This window comes from Gallus gallus, chromosome 13 (assembly GCF_016699485.2).
Source record: "Gallus gallus isolate bGalGal1 chromosome 13, bGalGal1.mat.broiler.GRCg7b, whole genome shotgun sequence".
NCBI lineage: Eukaryota > Metazoa > Chordata > Aves > Galliformes > Phasianidae > Gallus > Gallus gallus.
This window is the reverse complement of record NC_052544.1, coordinates 9,655,090-9,677,829: the sequence shown is the minus strand read 5'-3', so window position 1 is coordinate 9,677,829 and position 22,740 is coordinate 9,655,090. Positions and strand designations below refer to the sequence as shown.

At 41.0% G+C, this 22,740-nt stretch overlaps 2 protein-coding genes across 8 annotated transcripts in view; one reads left to right on the top strand and one right to left on the bottom strand.

The window, feature by feature from the left end:
• The first annotated feature begins 31 nt into the window (after nucleotides 1-31).
• On the top strand, nucleotides 32-9,904 carry KIF20A (kinesin family member 20A). 3 transcript variants are annotated; one of them, NM_001012783.2, is made up of 19 exons: nucleotides 32-94; nucleotides 275-453; nucleotides 926-1,015; nucleotides 1,135-1,254; nucleotides 1,718-1,856; nucleotides 1,948-2,135; nucleotides 2,220-2,364; nucleotides 2,960-3,160; nucleotides 3,385-3,496; nucleotides 3,606-3,677; nucleotides 4,243-4,386; nucleotides 4,470-4,635; nucleotides 4,856-5,017; nucleotides 5,692-5,831; nucleotides 5,930-6,032; nucleotides 6,602-6,800; nucleotides 6,960-7,051; nucleotides 7,312-7,449; nucleotides 7,965-9,904. In NM_001012783.2, exons 2-19 carry the CDS (start codon nucleotides 292-294, stop codon nucleotides 8,235-8,237), a joined length of 2,646 nt encoding a protein of 881 aa, NP_001012801.2. In that variant the 5' UTR covers nucleotides 32-94; nucleotides 275-291; the 3' UTR covers nucleotides 8,238-9,904. The 3 variants fall into 3 exon arrangements, with proteins under 3 accessions (NP_001012801.2, XP_040502825.1, XP_040502826.1); XM_040646891.2 differs by having other exon boundaries at nucleotides 32-57; nucleotides 7,965-8,613; XM_040646892.2 differs by having other exon boundaries at nucleotides 57-170; nucleotides 7,965-8,613.
• SFXN1 (sideroflexin 1) overlaps nucleotides 8,365-22,740 on the bottom strand; it is a 35,171-nt gene continuing 20,795 nt past the window's right edge. For 2 of the 5 annotated variants that reach the window (XM_025154842.3, XM_046900346.1), the window contains exons 2-11: nucleotides 21,382-21,556; nucleotides 20,610-20,780; nucleotides 19,793-19,891; nucleotides 18,697-18,772; nucleotides 17,618-17,703; nucleotides 16,373-16,500; nucleotides 15,780-15,829; nucleotides 10,672-10,721; nucleotides 9,915-9,962; nucleotides 8,554-8,673 (exon numbers count right to left, since the gene is read on the bottom strand). In XM_025154842.3, the coding sequence (XP_025010610.3) occupies nucleotides 8,577-8,673; nucleotides 9,915-9,962; nucleotides 10,672-10,721; nucleotides 15,780-15,829; nucleotides 16,373-16,500; nucleotides 17,618-17,703; nucleotides 18,697-18,772; nucleotides 19,793-19,891; nucleotides 20,610-20,780; nucleotides 21,382-21,556 (980 nt within the window). In that variant the 3' untranslated portion in view covers nucleotides 8,554-8,576. 5 annotated transcript variants of the gene reach the window in all.

Sequence of the window (22,740 nt, the reverse complement as noted above, 5' to 3'; positions counted from 1 at the left end):
CCATTGGCGGAGCGGGCGGGCGGCGAGGTTTGAAACCCCAACAGCAGCGGCCGCGAGGTGGGGTTGGGTTTGTTCGTTTGTGGGGGTCTGTCTGGTGAGCGGCGTCTTTCGTGCGGCTGAGGGGTGGGGAACAGCGCGTGGCGGAGCCCTGTGTTGCGGCCTGCCTTGGCGTGCGTGTGTGAAGAGGGAGCGGGTCGGGGTTATATGCTCGTGGGAAGCGGGCGGGCCCGGCGGGCCGCTGTTCTGACATCGCCCTGTGCCGCTTTTTCCTCAGGAGCCGTGTGGGACGCCATGGAGCAGGGGCTCGTCTCCCCGGGGCTGTTCTCTGACGACGATGGTGCTGCGGCCTCCCCCGTTCTGGAATCCACAGCGACGGGGTTTGGTGCTGATGTACGCAAGGACCTCCTGTCCGAGTTCTCCGCCATCTCCCCCAATCTCGAGGGCTCCCAGCAGGTGAGGCTGGAGCCGTTCTGCCCCGCACCGAGCAGTGCTGTGTCTCGTGAGGGCTGCATTCTGCACACAGCACCAAATGGTTGTGCTGCACGGTCAGTAGAGGCTCTTCAGAAGAGTCTCTGCTTTAGGCGGAGCAGCTCTTGCTACCAGCAACCTACTAGTGAGGGGCACAGTTAATGGATGCCCCTTAGTGTGGTGTTCAGTTCTGGGGCTGGGTTTGGTGTCACGTCTTTGGATTCTTGTCCTGGTTCACTACATAAACCAAAGATGTGTTGGTGTATGTGGAAACATATGAAAAGATGTTCTGGTGGTTTTGGGACCCTTGGGAGCCATGAGGCGTCTGTTAATTACTGAGCAACTCTTTAGGGAGCTGTGTGTCTTCCAAGCAGTGATTCCTGTTGGTGTTCTGGGCTCCGCAGAGAGCTGTTATTGCAACTCTGGCTGCCGTGTTTAACCTGTGCGAATTTTGCAGGCTATTGCTGAAGATGTTAATGGAAAACTGAAGGTGTATGTGAGAGTTCGGCCCCTGAAACCTACAGAGCTGGAAAAAGGGGAAGATCAGGTGAGATCCTTGATAAAGAAGTTGCCTGTGTCCTTACTGGGAGAACCAATTTTCCTTTGCTGTCATGTCATAACCTCTTGTAAGCCATTGCAATAATGGAGTTTCAATTTTTCTTTCAGGGTTGTGTCTGCATTGAGAATTCAGAGACCCTTCTTCTAAAAGCCCCAAAAGACTCCTTCACCATGCGGAGCACAGAACGTGGAGTGGGACAAGCAGCACATAGGTTCTCTTTCACTCAGGTAGGTAACTGGGACAGACAACCACAATTAACCCCATTAAGATGGTTTTGAGCTTAAACCAATAATACAACTTAAAAAGCTGCCTTATTACTAGCAATACCAGTACTCTGTGTGAGCTGTGTTCTCTTGTACAATTCTCTACTCATTTCTGATTTTTCCATATTTTTATATATATATTTTGGAGTAGATTCTGCAAGCCTCAGCAGCAAATGCCAAACTCTTATTTTGTTAATAAAGATCTAAACATGCTAAAGGCTGTAATAATATTTTATGTTACTGGACTAAGCAAGTGAACAGTCTGTTTTTATAGGGCTCTTGGACTGGAATTACTGATAGGTTTGTTTGTAGTGATGAAGGATGGAGGGCTCCATTACAGACTGAGCAGTATTATTTAAACAATCAGCTGCAGTCTAAAAACAGGAAAGATCTACTTAAGGTTCTGTGGTTGTTTTTTTTTTTGCAGATCTTTGGACCAGATGTGGGGCAGAAATTGTTTTTTGATGAAACAATGAAACAGGTGGTAAAGGATGTACTGAATGGGCAGAACTGGCTGGTTTACACTTATGGCAACACCAATTCAGGGAAGACTCACACCATTCAGGGTAAGGGGAGAATGAAGTGGTAGCAGACATTTGAAGTAGCTGTGTGCTTCCACATTTCTGTTGAATCCATAGCTTCATGCTCTTTCTTCAGGCAGCATCAAAGATGGTGGGATTCTGCCTCGTTCCTTAGCTGTTATCTTCAATAGTGTGGGGGACCGTCTGTACCAAGCCATGGACCTGAAGCCTTCACTCTGCAATGAAGTGATCTGGCTAGACAGCAAGCAGGTTCGGCAGGAAGAGACCAAGAAACAGAGCATGCTGCGAGGGGGTGTGTGGGAGGTAAATATGTTGCTTCTAGGAGGTTTACTAGGGAATGAATGATGTCAGATCATCTGGTCATGGGTTTTTTTTCCTCCCTTCTAGGAGGAGCTGTTAACACCACTGAAAAGGAGTTATAGTGCTGAATCGCAGCTTCAGGCCACCAACAGTGGCAGCTTTGACAGTGGAGTTGCTGGCCTCTCTTCATCCAGCCAATTTACCAGCCATTCAGACATCAGCCAGGCAGAAGGTATGTCTGGAAACCTATTTTGTACCACCTGCCTGTTGGAGGAACAGAGGAAGAAAAGGGCAATGGCTATCTAGATGCTGTGCTGTTCGGTAAAGAAGCAAAGGTGTTACAGTCTCACAGATTTTCCATTTGAAAGACTATGACTCCTGTAGCATAAATGTTGAGTCATGGCCTGAAGCAGTGATTGAGGCCCTGGTGGGAAGGCAGAGCGAGGTGCTGCACTGAGATATCACTCTGACCACTTGTATCCAGATTGTCAAATTGGATACCTACTCAGCTAGTAGTTCCCCAAAAGCAGGGAGTAACAAGGCTTAAAACATGTCAGAAGAGTTTGTCTGAAATATCTTGTGCTTCTTGAGTTGAGATCAAGTATATAGGCAGTCCTTGCACAAAAAGATACTGTTATAGGGAATTTAATACTATGTGATTGGGCGTAGGTAGTTGCGTATGTCCAAACAGCAGGAGGTATGTAGAATAGCTTTGAGTGTGGGGTGGTGTTACTACTGAAGAAGGACACTTCTATTCCTGAACCACTCAGATCTGACCTTTGAAAGACTGCAGTCATGAGATTTTTTTTTTTTTCTTTCCTCCCCAGAATTGGGCCCTCGTTGGGCTGACTTGGATCGTATTTCACTCAGCACCACAGGAGATGTGCAGTTCTCCATCTGGGTCTCCTTCTTTGAGATTTACAATGAGTTAATCTATGACTTGTTAGAACCAGCCCTCCCTGGCCAGAACCGCAAGAGGCAGACACTGCGGCTCTGTGAAGACCAGACTGGCAACCCCTATGTGAAAGGTATTTACCTGAAAGATGTTAACAGTGGGCCTCTAGGTGGATCACACCTGAGGAGGACTTAAGGATGGAGTGGATGGCTTAGCAGTGATATGCTGGGGAGCACAATGTCCTCTGGCCCCTCAGAAGTTTCTGATGCCTGGATAAAGAGGATGTGAAGCTTATTAATATCAGGGAAACGCTATGGTCCCCTAACTGCCATGCCTGATGCGTGCCTGCTTTTCCAGATCTAAACTGGATCAATGTCCGTGATGCTGACGAGGCCTGGAAGCTCCTGAAACTGGGTCGGAAAAACCAGAGTTTTGCTAGCACCCACATGAACCAGAACTCCAGTCGCAGGTCTGGGGTGGGAGGGGACATTTCTTAGAACTAAGAAGTTCTAAGAAGCTTTTAAATGTTACATCTCACTTCTTTCTTTTTTTTAAATGCCTGCATGCTTCTTTTACAGTCACAGTATCTTCTCCATTCGAATTCTGCATTTGCAAGGAGGTGGCAGTGAAATTGTTCCCAAAATCAGCGAGTGAGTTCCATGCTTCCTAGGATTTGTGGGTATTCTCTCTGGACTTTTTAGAACTGTTACTGTGGATCTGGGAAGTATCTTAAGGAAGATTTTGTGGGAAACACTTGGAAGGAGTGAATGTTTCCACTCTTTAGGCTTGGAACTGATAGTGGGGAGGGCTTTATTGAGGAGTACTGCAAAATATGACTTGAGATAGAGCTTAAGCTCTTTAAAAGTAAGCATGAGTAACTTTGCCCTTACAGCAGGGCTGATTTAACTGAGGCTGCTGCCTGGTTTTCAGACAGCTATCTGGACATGAGTTGGCTCAGCATCTGGAAACTGGCTGTCTTGAGGATCTTTGAATGTGTCACTAAGCTCACGCTGTTCTTATCTTGTTTAATCCTTACACTTGGGCTGTTGCTAGACAGAAAGACCTACCTAATGTATCCCAAAGGAGCTTTCTTTGTCCTCCTGATGAAGCTGGGAGTGAGCAGGGGAAAGGGATTGCAAGGTGTCTGAATTGTAAACCTGGTGAGAACAGCACAAACATGGTGGGTCAGGTGATAGCATCTCCATTTTTTTTCAGGCTATCCCTGTGTGACCTTGCGGGATCAGAGCGCTGCAAAGACCAGAAAAGTGGGGACCGAATGAAAGAAGCAAACAACATCAATACTTCCCTCCATACGTTGGGTCGCTGCATCACTGCCCTCCGTCAGAAGCAGCAATCCAAGTAAGTACCCGGAACTTCAGAGGGGAGGGTTTGGGAAGGCTGTCTTGCTTTTCCTATGGACTCATTCTTGTCTCTCCCCATAGACTGAAGCAGATTGTGGTTCCCTTCCGGGACAGCAAGCTAACCCGTGTGTTCCAGGGTTTCTTCACTGGACGTGGGCGCTCTTGTATGATTGTTAACATTAATCAGTGTGCATCTACATACGATGAAACTCTGTATGTAGCCAAGTTCTCAGCCATTGCCAGCCAGGTAAGTAACAGTAGCATTGTGACATGCTCAGGATGCCTACCCCTGTGGGAATGGGTCACTTCCTATCAGAAGGCAGGCACTCCTTCCCTGTGTTAACTCCGCAGTAATTCCAAATTCTGCTAAATAGAGAAGTTTGACAGCATGCAGAGAAGTGCCATGTTTAAAGGCTTTGTAGCCTCCAGGCTTTATGGACCAGTAATGATAGCCTTTTTCCCTTCAGCTTGTGCAGGCCCCTCCCACGAAGCTGGGACTTCCATCCATACAATCAATTATCAAAGAGCACAGCAGGCGAACCAGCCAAGGTTCGGAGGCTACAGAGAAGGAAGAAGTGAAAACAGAAGATAGTGAAGATGAAGCAGATGTCTCTGTTTATGAGAGAGAGGTGGGTTGTGATTTATTTTACAACTTTTAGTGATAGAAAAGCAAGAATATGACTAAACATTAACCTGGGAGGTGGGTCTTGGAACTTGGTGCAAAAGATGACAGAAAACCTCAAAGATGTGATCCTAGAACACTGTAAATTGGCAATCTGTGGAAGATATCCCATCCACAGTTACTCAAAATCTGAAGCACGTGCTTAAAGGCACTTGTCCATTTGTGGAACAAGGACAGTAAGAGCTCAGGTGCAGACCTATAATGTCTCTTCTATAAGGGAAATCTTGTTCAGAGAATTACTAAAACTGTTGGCTAAACTGAGGAAAAATAATCAGACTTTCAGGATACTCAAAGTGGGCAGCTGGAATAGCTGAAAGATAGAGGAGGGTGGAAGAAATACAGCGATTTGAGTTGTAATGTATCAGGGTAGCAAAGGCATGTGCAGCCTTGGGCAGTGCAGTATAGCAAGCTGCTTATGGAGACAGATCCAGTTGGAGTGGTGTTTAAACCACCTCATGGGAAAGGAACTGGGAACAAACCTACCAACTTGTTTTTCCAAGTGACTAAAACCATCCTAGACCTAGGTTACCCCCTGCATTACAGATACAGGATCAGCTAGTTTGTTTTCTTTAGGTCTTAATTCTGATGTGCAGTGTGGGCAAGGGAGTTTGTTTGTTCCAGGACTTGTTGCGTGTAGTGGAAGCTGCACGAGAACTGCTGGTGCAAGAGAGGCAGGAGAAACTACAACTAGAAATACGTCTCCGTACAGAGATCTGCAATGAGATGCTGGAGAGCATGCAGCAGAAGGAGCAATGGTGGAGGTACAGCTGAGGCTGATCGATCTCCCTGTGTTCAGGGTGTGCTATGGTACCAAGGGCTATCAGATCAAGATGCAGATAGTTGTTTGCTTTCTTTGTAGCCAACACATTGATGCCCAGAAGGAACTGCTGGAGGAACTGTATGAGGATAAACTGAATAACCTGAAGGAGTCACTGACTGACTACTACCAGGAAGAAATCCAGGTTTGTCCAGGAAGATGGTGGTTACACAGACTGAGAATAAATATCAGGTTTTTTCTGTGCTGTGCTAATACTTGATAACTTGATCCACAATTCTTGTAAATTCTCATTTCTTGACTATTTTGTACTTAGTTGGACTTTCAGATTTTCAACCCTTAATCTGGGAATTAATGTATAATGCTTTTTATTCCTCTATTTGCCCAACATAATCCTTTGTCCCTTTATTATTTTTGCTAGTGGCTTGCCTTGCAATCTTCAAATTCATATCAGTTCTGTGAATTTCTCTTCTTAACTGTAGTTGTGAAGGATACAGGCCTGTCTATAGCTCTCATCATATGAGAGTGGCCCTCTCTGAAGATGCAAATTAACATGTGCTGTAGAGAGGCTGGAAAAATGGTTTAGATTCTCAAGAAGTGGGTTCACTATCTTCCCTTAAAGGGCATTAAATGCTGTATCCAATGTGTGCAATGTACGATGGAGAATGTCTTGTGGAAAAAAGAACCTGAAAATCTAAGGGAACTAAAGCTGTATTAAGAAAACCTTGCTTAATTTTCAAACAAACTTGCTTCAAGGAGCGTGATGAGAAGATTGAAGAGCTCCAAGCTGCTCTGCAAGAGGCAAAACAAAAACTGGATGCTAAGCAAAGGGACTCAGAGCAAGGCTTGCGTCGATCGAAGCGAGTGGCTGCCTCGTGTGCTCTGCAACAGGAGCTGACAGATACTAAGGCCAAACTGGAGCAGTGTCAAATGGAGCTGAATACAACATCATCAGGTAAGGCAGGCTCATGTAGTTCAAAATCTAAAGTTCCTCTGTTTAAACTGGAAGCCTGAGATCTTCTCAGTTTATCTGTGGCAGCTGGTCTCAAGGGCAGTCCAGACTTTAAGAAAAACCTATGAATGAGCTCTTGCTCACTAATTTGTCTGTTCTTAGAGTTGCGCAAGTACCAGAGACTACTGGAGCCACCTCCCTCTGCCAAACCCATTACTGTGGATGTAGACAAGAAACTGGAGGATGGACAGAAGGTAACTCTATCTCCGTTAGAGAAAGAAACTCTTCCACACCAAAGTGCTTGCCAGTAAAAATATATTTGGAGCTGCTATCTCCAAGGCTTTAAATAACTGGTTGACAGCATTCTGAAAGTAAACCTTGAGCACAGATGTGGAAGATGCCAGTGCTAGTGATCCCAGTGTACCTCACTCAGTACTGCATGTTTGGATTACCTCAGGGCAGCTTTGTTTCTACAACAGTGTTAATACAACAGCTCACTTTAACTCTCTTGTAGAATGTGAGATTGCTGCGCTCAGAATTACAAAAACTTGGGGAATCTCTTCAGTCTGCAGAGAGGGCGTGCTGCCACAGTACAGGTGCAGGGAAACTTCGAGAAGCCCTTTGTACATGTGATGACATCCTAACTAGACAGGTAATGAGTTATCTTTTGTTGCAGTGGGGTATTTGTTTATGTACTTTGATATAATCAGTAGATAGACCTAGATTCTTGTAGCTGCAAATATAAATGACTTATTCTTTAGACACATAAATACCTGTTACATTAAGGGAGCTATACTGCTAATTTTTTCTAGTGGCTGAGTCATACTGCATATTTAACTTTCCAAAGGAGACCCAACTGTTTCTGTTCAGCCACCTGACAGCTTGCACTTAAAGCAGAATTCAGAGTTCTCATTCCTTTATCCACTGTGCTCCACCACAGTTGCTATGGCAGCATGTTTACAGCATGATGGATTGTTTTTTTCTTAGCATCACTGTTTCCATTTTGTTACTGAACTGCTATACTGGTGACAGTAGGAGCCTTTTCTGTATGGCCTTATTTAGCATGCTGGTTAGTGAACTTCAGCAGAGTCTTCAGCTCATCAATAACCAAGCAGTTACATTTGTACATTTGTTGCATTTCTAAATATACTGCTGTTCATTTTTCAGGACCAAACACTGGCAGAACTGCAGAACAACATGATGCTGGTAAAACTGGATCTGCGGAAGAAAGCAGCTTGCATTGCTGAACAGTATCACACTGTACACAAGCTCCAGGCTCCTCCAATGTCTACTCTAAAGAAACGGTTCTGTGCCAACAGGGAAAACCTGCAACCTAACCAACCTCCTGGCAAAAAGCCCTTCCTGCACAACCTTCTGACACGTTCAGCTCCCCGTCCTGCTGCTACCCGAGGGTGGCAACTTCGATCAGTTGCTCTATGACTTCTTGGAAAGGCATCCCTGCCTCCCCATTACTGGAACAGGTGGCACATCCAATATCATAGCTTCTCTTCTTTGTGTGCTTATTATTGTAGCTGCTTGAGAGCTTATGTAAACATTTCTGCATATGTATGGTTAAGAGTTTTAATCAATACCAAAGTGGACAAAATGACCTTCTGTAATTTAAACACTACAGTGAGGAAAGATTAAGTATAAAACAATGCAGATGATCGAAGTGTGGTTTAACAGAAGGACCAGTTCAAGTGAGTTCTCTTCATCAATGTTGGCACATAAAAATAAGCTCACAAGATCCTCCTTGTAAGATATTCTCCCTTCCTTGAATTATAATCCTTTATTAAAGTACACACGTTCTAGTTCAGGGCTGTTCTCCTGGATCTTTGCTTGCAAGTCTGGCTCCAAGCGTGTTACAGACATAGAACTGAGCAAAAGAAACAATTAAAATGGTTATAAATAACAAGCACTTGATTGTAAAATAAGACTGATGCATCTCTTTAAAATTCCTAGGTTGTGGAAAGTTTATAAAAAAATTGAAAACTCCTCATAAAGGAATCATGCTTCACAGATCAGACAAAAGAATCTCCCATGTAAAAGGTGGGAAAGATGTTCCATACCTTAAAGAAACAGCTGAGTTCCTACTATCATGAAGGTAGAAATCTAAGGAGTTGCTTAAGGTTGTCTCTGTCAATAGAAGCTGTTCTTCTTAAGGATGTTTTTCATAAAACAATGTATTTTACCTGTTTAACTTACTATCTGATTTTATTCAGTTTTTATTCATCACGCACAAAAGTGAATTTAGCTGCCAGATCACATAAACAGCTGCGATTTTCTAAAGACAGTTTGAGATCTAATCTTTCTGTGAAGTTGAGAGAACTGGTTAGAATCAAGAGCTATCACAGTAGAGGAGTGCTGTGAGAGTTCTGTGCTAGCTGGTTTGCTAGTTTCTAAGCAGTCTCAAGGTAGCCTGGTGGTACTCTTTTAGCACAACTCTCTTTCCTATGCCAGGCATGAAAACAGCCAAAACTGCTTTGTAGTATTCCATTAAATCAGAGGAGAATTAGGTATTGTTTTCTGGAAGTCAAAAGCTATTTCAGTTGCTATTTTAACCAATTCAGCTCCAGCTTGCATCTTTTAAGCTACATTTGGCAGCTTGTCAACTTGTAATTCTAACAATTACTAAATAACAATGATGGATAAGTTGAATAGATAAGACCCTGTTTCTACTATATTCTGCAATTTGAGTTACCTCCAACTGAAGTTAACTCATCCAGATTTCATTCTTATCTGAGCTATGGAGAGTTTTTTTCTTTTTAAGACAGTTTTTTATACTGAGCAGTTTATATTGATGGAAAAAACCAATCAAGCACATATAGTCAAGTGCTGTTCTCTGTAACCAGGGAAGTTTCTAGCTAAGAATAAAATGGGATCTGACTGTACTTAATGAAGCCATAACCTTACTGGACTTAAACAGATGGTTCAGACTACATTAATAACAATGTTATTCATTGCTACTTTTCTAAATATTCTCATGTTTATCATATTATATGGATATTGAGACTGTATGCTCTGGGAGGCAATGACAACTTGTTTGTGTCTCTTTGCAGTATCCTGCATGCATTGAAGTGCAACATTAAAGAAAAAATAACGTAAAATAATACGTACCTTTTTTGAGGAAACAATGCACAACACAGAGGAGTTGCAAACACAAGGCTAAGGACAAAAACAGGTGTACAATGTTTAGGGTGCTAAAAGAAAATGTGAGATTTTAGTCTTCTAAGCACAAAGCTCTTTTGTTTTGGCATAGATAGTGAGGTACAGTTCAATGAAAAATAACAAATATCTCACTACATTATACTTATGAAATCCTTTATGTATTATGTAGTACTTAAACACACAACTAATATCCTTATGAATGTGTATAAAACTTCCATCTGATGTCCCCTCAGTGCTTTGCACTGCTATATGTGACAACATAAGGTGCTAGACAACAGCAAATGAAACCTTCCATTAACCAGATGTTTCAAGAACTCAAAACTCAGGATTAATTTACAATTACTGTTTATGGAGGCAGCAGCTAAAGCATCTCTTTAAAAATCAAGCTGCTTGCAGCTTTTCCTGTCACTCCATTTCCTCTTCCATGCCCCCTGCTTTTTTTTTTTCCTGCCAGCTTCTTTAACTGCTTCCTTTTTAACAGTGGTATCAGTTTTTATCAGCCACAGATGTGGAGACTGCAGCACTTCATTTCAATTTCTCAGATCAGTGGAAGAATATATCATTTCTGCAGCTTCTTGTCTGTATTGCTTCAACACATGTAGATTTTTTTTTTAACCTCTATGCAAAATGCAAATGCTACTTTCTTAAAAAACAACCCCTGCAGTTACACCTTTGAAACAGCAGACAATCCAAAGCAGGCACTCACCAGAATCCAACTAATCCAACTTGAATGGGAGCACTCATCCATGGAAACCTCTGTTAAAAATAAAATATACACAGTGAGTAGGGCATCCTTTTATTCCTCTTCCCACCACGGAAACTTGCATTGGAAGGGACAACCTGCACCTAAAAAAGTCCGTTTTCCTTTCGTCATGTAAAACAATTACCAGCATACCTTAAGCTTGGGCTATGGTTTGAAAGCCTTATTCCAACATCTTCCAAGTATCAGAGCTTTCTTGCTATCAGCGTACACTTATTCTGAGTGTCCCTTAGAAACTACAGTAGGTGACCGACTGTTTTACTTATGAACTGATCCTGACCTGAACCTCTGTGAGTCATGTAAGCCCACAATAGCTAGCAAGTTGGGAGTGGTGCTGCTGGAATGCACTGGCAGACCTCCTGAGGGCACAGGGAAATTTGGCTGTAGCTCTCTCCTCCATTCCATCAACTGGCTTTGACTCACAATTGCAACTTTGCTTTGTGGGCAACAGCCCATTGTACCTGCCAACCAAAAATAAGGGAGATATCAAGGAATTGATAGCCCTTCCTCCTGTCTTATGGTATGATTTGATGAGTAGGAATTTAACCGTTAAGCACACAGCCCAATACAGTCCAGTTCTGCAAGTGTTCATCTCTTAAGGAAAAAAACTAGAGGGACTAAAGGGACAAAGCTGAGAAAGCACCCCACAATATATAGACTCTTTTTCTTTATAGCATACCCTACAGTACTGAAACTCCTGCAAAACTTGAACATACACCAAGAAATAGCATAGTTTTCTTATGGGTCTTTGGATGGTTTAGGAATCCCCTCCCCCAGCCCAGGTTAGAATTCTAGTTGAAATTGCTAATGAAATAAAACCAGATCTGGTAAAATATCATTTCTATGCAGAGCTTTTTCTGTTTTGTTACAGTAAAATCAGTGTCTTTAATAAGCAGAATGTACACCACAAATGATATGATAGCAGGAAGCTGATTTTTAAACAAATGAGCTAATGAGTAAGAAAGTGTTATGGTGGGCGATATTCTCAACAGTGGTGATGTTTTTCTGCAAGAGGCATTATTCAAGATGTAGAAATTACAGGAGAAACCAGTGAACAAAAGACAGGCAGTATTTGACAGGTGAGATAGAAGAAGGAAATTCAGAAAACTCAGTGTGATAAAGCTGGTGCTAAGTAAGGTCTAAGCAGTGGTAACCAAGCCTTGTATGAAGCTTTCTCCAGAGCCTGAGAGAAAGAAATGATGTAGAACACTGTTCCTCTTTTCTTCTTCTTCCTGGTGTTAACCTGTAATCCAGAAATGAATACAGAAAGAACTGCACAATTCAGCAATAACCTGCAACAATAGATAATAGATGGAAAAAGCAACAGTAAGAAGGGTAAAGACTGAATTCAGCTGTGCTCCATTGTTCTGACAATCCACTAAGTACGCCTTTGACTCTCTCTTGAAATAAATTCACTCAAAATGCTTTAAATTTTATATACTGGGAGAATTCCGATGGCAAGAGACTCCATGGCTGACAGGGGAAGATCAGAAATTGGACTGTGGGAGTCACAGCTCACAGGTGAGGGACAGCAGTTACCAAAGTCATCATCCTATGCTTAGCTGGGAACACAAAAACTCGGTACAGCAACTGGCTCCTGTATACAGGGAGAATTAAAGGAGAGGGATGCTGAGAACTGCAGTGGAAGATATGTAGAAGAAAAGCCCCAAACACTTCTATAACTGAAAAGACTTAAAGGGCACCACGATAGTAACAGATATTGGTTTCAAGCCTTCACCTGAGTTGGTCATTATTCTGAAAAAGAGAAGTGTCTCTGAACATAGACAATACTAACAGCTATTTGCAGGAACAAGTTTTGCCAAGGTGCTTGATCTGAATTATAGCTTTTAATTTTCCAAGAGTTTTACCAGGTGGCACTAATTAAGGGCGATGGTAAAACACTGACACTAGAAGGTCACTGACTGCCTAGAGAATGATTTAAAATGATAAAGCAGGTCTCAAATGCAGGCTGCACGTCCTTACAAAGGCAAAATAGAGAAGTACAAGATGGCAAAAGAATTTAGTCTGTTAAAAGATGTATTTAAATAGGAAAGAAGGCAATTTCAGATGAATTAGGATTTAAATTCCAGATGACTTCGAGGCATCTTTGGCAGTTAGTGCAAAGAGAAAGTGGAGAAACAATAGCAAACAAAATGGAGAAATGGAGCAAACAAACAAAAGCCCAAATCAGATTTTTCCTGCTTATTTTACTGCTCGATCCCCAACTGTGCCAGCTCTCAGGGTAGCTACGCCTGTTCACAAGAACATGACTAAATGAAACAACAGCTAAAGAAGGAAAGCGTGGAACGATCTAAGGCGTAAGACATTCAAGAATGATATCTGAAAGAAGAAAAGGCTCTGTTCTAGTTTTGTAAGAGCTTTGAATATGCATGTTAGTTACAAACTAAGAGACTTGAAGAAGTTTGTTTTAAAGGCATAAGAGGAAGTTTCTGGAATCAATATAGTATGCAGAACCAGAGAGAAACAGTTGCTGAGGGTGTGAGAGTAGCAATCTAATTTAAAGCTTCAGTTTCCCTCGGGATTTTCAGACGTTTCTATGAAACATGTATATGTTTTATTTCCCATGGGGAAAGGTTATCTGTGACTAAACAAATCGATAAACCCTGTCCCTTAGAGCAGGGTTCCTAATGGATCCTTCTGTTGCAGCAAATATAATAATGATTTGGTTCCATGTGGAGCTAGCCAATATGTGCAGTTTACAGGCAGCATACAGCCTCACCATCAGTAGTCACTGCATTGCTTAATTCCTCAAAGTGCAGTCAAAGCAACTGCTGAAATCAAAAGCAAAAGCAGCATATACATAAAACCAAATTTTTAGTTTTCTGGTCAAGAATTAGGATTCTTCTTGAACCAGCAAGTTTGTGTTTTAAAAATGTTTTTGAATCATTTTCTAGCAATAACTTTTGGGAATACTGTAAGCTATATTAGTGCTATAAGTGAAATATCCTCATGCAAAACTATGTCAGAAAATGGAGTAGTACTACAGAACCTACATCTTATTCTAAAGAAGAAAGGATGGCTCACTGCTATCACTGAGACCAGCAGTCCAGAAGTATTTACCTCTCTCTATCTTACTGCAGAACATCGTTCTATGCTCCTCATTTAACAGACTTTTGACTTTTCTGGCCCTGCACGTTGCTTTGATAGGCTTTGGCAAGCTTACAAGTAGTTTTTTTCCAAGAGTGCTGATGACACGCAAAGCAAAGACTAAGAAAAATGAGTTAGTAAAGCTCGTGTGGATGGTATTGCAATACTGCAAATGGGATGGTGCTTCTGAAACCTCAGGAGAATGTGCAGAAGCTGCTTGTTAGAAATGCAGCTCACTCCTTAAAGGCTTTAATGCTAATCTCTACCAAGTGTTACCACTGATGACCTGTAGAGCAGCGTTTCGCCTCTGCTCAGTCTTTGAGGCTGAGGGGGAGCAACAGGTGAGCATGAACAGTCATGATGGTACCAAAGACCACTGAGCAGTCACTGAAGAAATGGCTCATTTTTGCTGATCTGAAAAATTCACAACACTCTTATGTTGATACCACACAAACGACAACAGATATTTGTCTTCAAACCCTGAGAATTTTCACATCTTCTTCACAAAGGTCATGTATTTGTCACTTGAGTTAATGGTATTGGCATTAATAATGCTCAAGTAATACATTCTCAAGGACATAACAGTATCACAAGCCACTTCAAGTTATTTTGCCAACAGGGAATGGGTCAACAGCCATGGAGTCCAATCAGTACAGGGCTCCTTACACCACAAACAAGTCAGTGTATGTGGAAGCACCGCAGCTTCACCTCTTGAATGAGATAAAAGCAACATAGACTTTAATTCTAAAATTCAAACACCACATTTCCTACTTTTACATTCTCAGCAGCAACAGCATTTTTTGCTAACAGGAGTGGAAAAAAAGCAACAGAAATCAGGAAATTCAGGAAAACAAGGGTTTTTCTTGCAATTGGGAGACACCTGGCATGTTTTCCTGATGCCCCATTTATCTACTAAGACACAAGCACTTTCAAATGATGCACGTAACCAGGTTATCTAACCACGCACAAGAAGTGTGAAGATAAGAAGTAATAAAATTACAGTATTTTAGCAAGTTTTATCATAGACAAACCAATAGAAATGGGCAGTTTCCTCTGCTCGCCCTCCCAGCTGCTGCCCAAAGCACTTTTCCAGTGGAGGGTTTGGAAACTCTGACCTAACAGGGAGCAAGCAGATCCACTTAGGCTATCATTCCCAGCTTGCCCAGCATGTCTCCCAGGCAGAGAGTTTGTCTGGAGCTATACAAGCAAGTAAATCAGTGATATCAACAGTCAAAGACAGAATTCTCTTTACTGCTAAGGAGTGGTCCTGGCTGTATCTTCTCATCCAAATACTGTTTGTCCAAATTTAAGCAACTATTTAATTAATTTCGTTATTGTTCTTTACCATCTTTTGCACACACAGTACCATGCTGGTTTAGTTCATACATTTACAACACCAGATTTGACTTCACACTACTTGAGCAACAGTAGAATTCAGGGAAAACGTCATCTTTGATGCCACATCCACATCCCACATCTACCCCGTACTCACACATCCAGTTTGTTTTACAGGATCATTTGAAAAAGGCATTTTTGTCATCACTATTATTTTCAAACTCAAAATGCTACTACAGCAGCTGAGCAAAGTTTCCTTCATTGGTATTTTGGGGAAAAAAAGAACTACACAAGTTTTTGCTACTTTTCAGACAAGCTGTACTCCAAGTCTTGGTAAGAGGAAAGTCTCTTTACTAGGAAAAACTGCATTTTATGCATAATTACCAGAATAACAGAATAAGTGAGTAATTTCTTCATGCCCTTTAAGATTAAAAGAACTAAGATACCTCTATCTGTGAAAGAGGAAGAAAACGACAGCTGTAAAGTACACTCTACAACGATGTCCTCCAGGAGTGCTCTGGAGGAGAATACCAAGACTTAAACTATTTTAAATGCATGAAAATATTAACTTAGTATGTGAAATACATGTACAGAGATTATCTAAGACTAACCTTTAAAAACGCTCTCTTTTCCAGTGTGTTCATTATAAAGGGAGGAATTGCTGCAAATGAGAAAAAAACAAAAAACACATCAACCTTGGAGATAAAGGCACATGGATTTACTCTTCTGTATAGATGAGCTAACACTGTAATTCAGTTTTCACAGCTGTCTGTCATTAACTGAGCTTTCATTTCACATCACCATTAAGAGATATTGGATTGCTATATACATAAGTAGACTCTCCCAGTAAGTGGAACTTCTAATTTCACAGGTAACTAAACCTGAGCTCAGTAGCTCAGTACTGGTCAAAGCACACAGCTTCAGTAAACCAGTTCCACTCAAGCAGAATTTGCTACCAATCCTTTGCTATCTGCGTAATTTCTACGCAAGCACCACAGGAACCGTTCTGTTGCACGTCAGTATAACAGACTGTGAATGTTTTTCAGTAAGAGATGCAGACTTTTAAATTTAACAAATGTAAATACTATATGCATAACTGTAGGATAATTTGGCCTCTGAGAAAAATCACTTCCATAGAACTTAAGCTCTCTGTCACAGTAGGAACTTACAACCAGGAGCTGTATACGACTGAACTTGTTCTTACCCATGCCAGGAGCAGCCATAAGGATCCTTGATATAACCACCTGAGTAATTGCCTGCTGAGCTGCTTTTGTTGATTCACCCAGTCTGTTTCCATTCTCATCTGTGATGGGGATTCCAAACTTGAGTTCCCTGTTGAGTAAGAATAATACAACAGAGACTGATGTGCATTTATTTGCTTTTTTTTTTGTCATGTTTCTCCTCTTTAAGATTTTTGACTGGAAAAATTAAGCTCTTTATTACCCATGTTTGGAGCAAAATCTTCAAAAAGTAGAGAAAGATTTTGGGCAAAATATGATAAAAAGTGAACAACTGAATATTTGTAATATGTCTGACATCTGAGCCTGGCCACATGTATTCTGAGATCTGTTGTTTCTGTAGTACACAGAAAGGAGAAGGGAATAGAGGCAGATTAGTTTCATTGAACTAAAACAATTCTCTGGCATTCTAGCCTGGGTTTTCATGTTAACCACCATGAACATATTTGGAAGTATACCAGAATGCACAAAGCAAACTACATTTCTGTATTTGCATTATTGTCTATCAGAGTTTTAACACACAATCCTGCACTTGAGCAAAGCTCACATACAGTGAAGCACCTTTCGGAGAGTGAGAAGCAGACAGAAGGGCAGTTATACTGATGACTGCCTTAGTGCCTTAGTTCTTCTCATCTTTTATAGGAAATACTACCATAGGTTCAACTTCACCATGAACATAAACATGAGAATACTCCCTTTTTTTGCTCACAACCATGTGTTTGTAAGAGGATGCTTTTCCCCCCCGCATTTCTATTCTTACTTCTTGCCAAATTAGAATATATATGAAGCTTTGTTACTGAGAAAGTGCATATTTTTTGCAATCTCAAAAGATTAAATAGAACTGTGAATACCAACTTCTATGACTAACTTCTGCATGTGGGATTTGCAACACCATTTCTGAAATTATTATATTTTTCCCAAAGTGCAGTTTGTATCAAAAGGGCCCACGTGATCAAGTCTTGAAGGACAGGTAGTTGGTTACTGAGATCTAAGGCTGAAGAACTAAACAGATACTTAGCTAAAGAGAATGAGAACATTCTATTTTACACATGTCACAGTCAATCAATTAAAACAAGATCATGCCCGAGGTTTTTGCAAGGTTCTGAAACAAACTAAACATAATATAACGTTCTTTTTTCAGTACCTTGCTGATCTAAGAACTCAATAACATCCTTTCTTTTAGAATGAGTGATTTTTATGCCTTTCCCTACCTTTGTCTCATTAGTGGAATATTAATGCAGTTAGCAGCAGCAACAGCAGCAAAAGGAACAAACCGTCCTATAAGAGGTGAGACATGCTGTGGAAAGCAGAGAGAGAAAAATGAATTACATAATCATTTTTTCCAAAGGTCACATCAAGATGCTTCACTTGTTAATGACAGACAAGATTTATTTCCTTTAATTTAAAAATCAGTGAAAAATCCCTGGTAAGGCAGAGGCAAAAGAGAAACAAGCAAGACCTAAGTCATAAATACTTCTATCAGGGTGAGCACTGGCAGGAGACTGGCAAAAACCATCTTAATTTAGTAGCATCACTGCAGACAAATGCCAGCTTCTGAGCGTGCCTGTCAGCCTGATGGCAACACTAAATAGACCTGCCTTCAATGGCAAGGTTACAGTCAGCAACATTTCTAACAGCTGCTTTGCATCTAAGGACACTCACTGCATGAGGCCACTCATCTAGTCGATGTCTCATATAATCTGAATTACTCTGCTTAGAATAGTATCTCTCAAATAATGTGTCAATGCTGTACCATGCCCAGTATACTAAAGCATAAGCCGTGGGATATAAAATAGGGTTTCTTTTTTGGAACATGCTGTGCATTTGTTTGAAGAATTGGAGTTTTCCATATTTAAGAGAAGCAGCTCTTTATATATCCTTCAGCCAGTCCAGAGCAGGCTTCCATGTTTCCAGAAGTAAGACTGGACATTAAAAACCAGGCAAGCTGTGCAATGACATAGGCCTGTTACACAATTGCGATTACACACCCGCTACAATTAACTTCCAAACACTACCAGATACTTTGACACCTTAAAAGAAATGGCAAAAAAGCACCTTCATTGGATACAGTGTGTGTATGAAAACAGCAAGGACAGGGCATTTAAAATATATACAAAACCATCTACATGGGGCAAAAAATAAGATCTGGAACTAAAGAAGGGAGCTGCCAAAGGTAATTACAACTCCATAACGGGAGCTGTGCACAGCATGACACAGATCCAGGGGAGAAGCGAGACATTTCATAGCACACCAAAATCTGAGTAAGAAGGGGAAAAAGTATCAGCGTTACCTTTGTTAGTGCATTAAGTCCTAAGGCTGTTGCAACAGCACCTGTGGTAGCAGAAACATAGGCTGTTCCCAGCTGGCTAAAACAAAAATAACAATGTTTGCACATGCACAACGATTATATTCATACCACTTTCAAAAACAAACTATTTCTACACATGCCCTTCCACCCACCAGAGTTAAAAACATATCTTACTGCAGCAACACAGAAAGGGCTAAGGATGGAATGGTCAAACGAAACCACAAATTAACCCTTTTTCTTTCACTATCAGTAAAAAGCAACAAGCAAGCAATGTTTTAACTGTGAACCAGGCTCCACTGATTCTGCACTGCTGTTTGGCATTTTCTCTTATGTGTGAGTGGGCACTTCGAAGGATTTAGTTCTGTATTTGATTTTTAAGGACATATCTACAATAGTATTTGAAATCACCATTACCAAAACCCATATGTGTAGATCAGCTAAGCTGTAAACACCCAAATCCAACCCAATCCACCTGTCTATATCTCTAATCCACTGCCTTCTGCCAGACATCTACAAGAAAGACAGCTTCAGAACTGACTACAATCCTTAGATTCATCTTTAAGGGGAAGAATGGAGGTCACCTTCATCACCCTCAGGCTTCTTGACTATACATACTGTAATGCTATAATGGAGTGATAATAGCAGGGTGGTAAAGTCCTCGGCTACAGCAAGCAAGAACAAGCCCAGATGCAACACCCACAGATGCAAAAATAAAGAAAAAGAGCTGCTTACCTTTAGGAGGCCCCAGGTAGGCAGGGATCTCCAGAAAGAAATACCCCCAGCTCCATTGCCAACCCTTAAATGAGGTATGGGAGGGGGTGGATCCTGGTTCCACCCCTTCTGGCCACTCAGCTGCATTGCACACACCTGAGCTCCCCTGGGTTGGCCCTGCCTTCCCACCAGGTGCTCAAATCCCTGCTCCAGGCCATGACTTAGCATTTCCACTACACATACCCAACTGATGATAAATGCAGACGAACAAACTTATCTACAACCTCAAACTTTAAACACCAATCCTACTCCAGTCCATTAGAGAGAACTTGTAAACACATCAGAATCATCTAGTTCAGTGTCTGACCTGACAGTAATTGGGGCATCACCGCTCCTGTTTGTATAATTTACTATAGCATTGAAGGACTGGTTAATCCACTGCCAGAAAACCACTGCTGGTGTCGTTCTTGAAAAAAGAAACAACTATTAATATTTTAAACAACAGAGTTGAGTCAACAGCACAGAAAAATGTTGGCAAATCAAGAAAAGCCACTGCAAGCAGTAATCATACAGTTTCTTGGTTACCTGAATAAAACAATTCAGCCAAGGAAATATTGTCTTAATAAAGAAAGTGCAAGTTACTCCTAAGAATAGAGTTTAAAAGCATTGCAAATGATTAACAGTTCACTTGGGACAAAGGTTTATAGTAATAGCAAAAGCATTATAGCAAATTTCTCTACAAAAACATACAGAGGAAAAAATGAAACTCTGCAAGATCTAGAGTACTTTTCCAGAGTTACTCCTCTGCTGTTCACTTGCTCTCTTTGGAAACTCTGTAAGTGACTGAGAAATGAATTTTAGAGGCAGGATTTACTTTCTCAGTCTTCAAAAAGTTCGTATGCCTCCAATTGTTCTAATAAATCTCTAAGACATAATAAGAAGGAAAAATGGGATACGTGGATTAGGAGAAGTGTCTAAGAGCTTATATCACAGCTGCTTCCAGAGCAAACCACTCATCAGTGAGGGCGTGAGGGAACATAGAGAGACGAGAGAAAAGGAAGTAAGATTTTACATTTTAGCATATTTATTATACATCTTCTAAAATGCTCTTTTGACAATAACACTGATTTTTACTTATCTAATTTGTAGGGAAATGTTTCATGTGTTACACTGCCACTACTTACCTATAAAAGGTCATCATACAACCTGTGATAGTCATGTTCATGGGTACCTGAGCTGACATTCGGCCAATCAAGACCATCTTTTCGCCAGTGTCTGGATGAAAGGCTGAATCATAGATATACTTTGCTCTCCACAGTTCATTTTCAGTCAATCCAGGTGCCACAATACCTTGTCTTGGAACAAATTAAAGCCAACAAAACAACACAACAGCAAAAAGCACAACTGTTATAAACATAAAATGCTGCAACTTCCAGTGAAAAACTTAGCATCAGAGGGTGATAATGTAATCTAGCCTCATAGTCAGCTTGTAAATCTTCAACTATTAAATAAATTGATGAAATAAGAAGAATTAAAACTCCCAGCAGAGGTTGTGTTGGCTGAGTTGACACAACCAGCATCAAACTTCTCTTGACTCAAGCCAGTACTGGTCTGAGCTGAAATGGATAACTAAAATCTGAGCATGAAACTTTGGGAATTTAGCTTGATTTATTAAACTACGTGCCCCAGAAATACAACACATGGGAGGCTATTTTAAACTGTCGTTCTACTAACTATTTTCAGAACTAGACACTTGCACATTTCCAAATACTAGATAGTTTTTCAGATGACAATTTCCCCATTCATTAGTGATCTGATAGCGTTTCAAGCTCTGAGAAAGAACGAAAGAGAGATGCAATAAATAGAGGGCCTTAAATATTTCCTTTTAAATCTGTAAGTGATATTCTTATCACTGCCATGACTTTTTTGGGCCAGCATTAAAAATGACTGTAATACCTATAATCATGCACGATTTTTCTTGCATTTTCCAGCTGGGCATCAGATAGCAAAATATTTCGGGGGTCTGTTACAGTGAAGAAGTGACTGGCTCGTCCAATGAAAGTGCTTTGATCCCATCGGGGCTCCTTGATATTAATATTTAATGGTATATCTGCCGACATCTTCAAAAACTCTGCAAAGAAAACACGAACATTTGCAATTCAGAACTCTTATTTCATAACGTCTCAAACTGAGAAGACTCTACAATGAAAAATAGCTTTATTTGCAGCAAAAGAGAGACGCATCTTGCAGAACTGAGCTTTAAAGGAGTACAGAAAGTAGATGATGTCAGACACCATCATAGTTCTAATGAGATTGGTATTCATGCAAGAAAATAAACTAACAAAGAACCTAAATATCTCTATTTTTGGGCTCGCTTCCCAAAACATTTATACATGTCATGGTTTCCCATAAGACTATGATTATCTGAGGATGAGTAGAATGCAAAGTATAGTAGCTCACTAAGAAGTGGATGTACTAATTAACAAGATATTAAACGGAACTCTGCTTTACTCGAGTGATGAATTAGTGTTAGTTGAACACGTTGTCATAAAGGGAAATTAATCTTTTCAAGAGATGCCTGAAGAGCCTAAAGTGCAGCAGCATTTAATGAAATCCAGTTAGCACCAAAAAAAGAAATTTGGATTACTCAAAATAATATTTTGCATTTGTAAGTGCTGTTTCTCCAAATCTGGGTTCTATTGAAACGAAGATTACATAATGCAACAATCTGCCACATTATGAACACATGAACAGTCCTTCTAATGACACATCAAGGATGGTAACAGAACCACAATGACAGGCAACAAACTAGCACAGTTCTGCACTGAGAGGGCTCAAAGCCCAGAAAATGAAAAATTTACCTCAAAAATGAGTAAAAGTACTTAAACATCTGATCTTCACCTCCCACCAACAAACCTCAGGAACACTGTGAAGCTCCTGAGCCATTGCTGTCAATTGGGTGAAACTTGTATGGAGGAGAACTTAAAAGGAATCACGAGAAGAAAGTAACTAAGGATGCAGAGTGTCTTCATCATCAAAAAAGGGGGAAAAAGGAGAGAATACTCGTGAAACCTGAAGAAACTGTTGTCCATCCCTCAAATGTAATTATGATCCCTCTTCTATGCTAAGTGGAAAAATCTGTTAGTCACAGTAGAAGAGAATTGTACAGAAATAAAGGCCTAGAAGCCTGTTTTGCTATATGCCGTACACCTATTATGTAAAGCATTGGGTTTTCCAATATCACTGGATCACAGAATGGCTTGGGTTGGAAGGGACCCCAAGGACCATCAAGTTCCAACCCCCCTGCCATAGGCA

What these genes read in the sequence shown, in the direction of transcription:
- KIF20A (NM_001012783.2), top strand. Translation starts at nt 292, where the DNA reads ATGGAGCAGGGGCTCGTCTCCCCGGGGCTGTTCTCTGACGACGATGGT. An exon ending in GAAGACTCACACCATTCAGG is followed by an intron (nt 1,857 to 1,947) that starts GTAAGGGGAGAA and finishes CTCTTTCTTCAG; the next exon opens with GCAGCATCAAAGATGGTGGG. An exon ending in ATTGTTCCCAAAATCAGCGA is followed by an intron (nt 3,678 to 4,242) that starts GTGAGTTCCATG and finishes ATTTTTTTTCAG; the next exon opens with GCTATCCCTGTGTGACCTTG.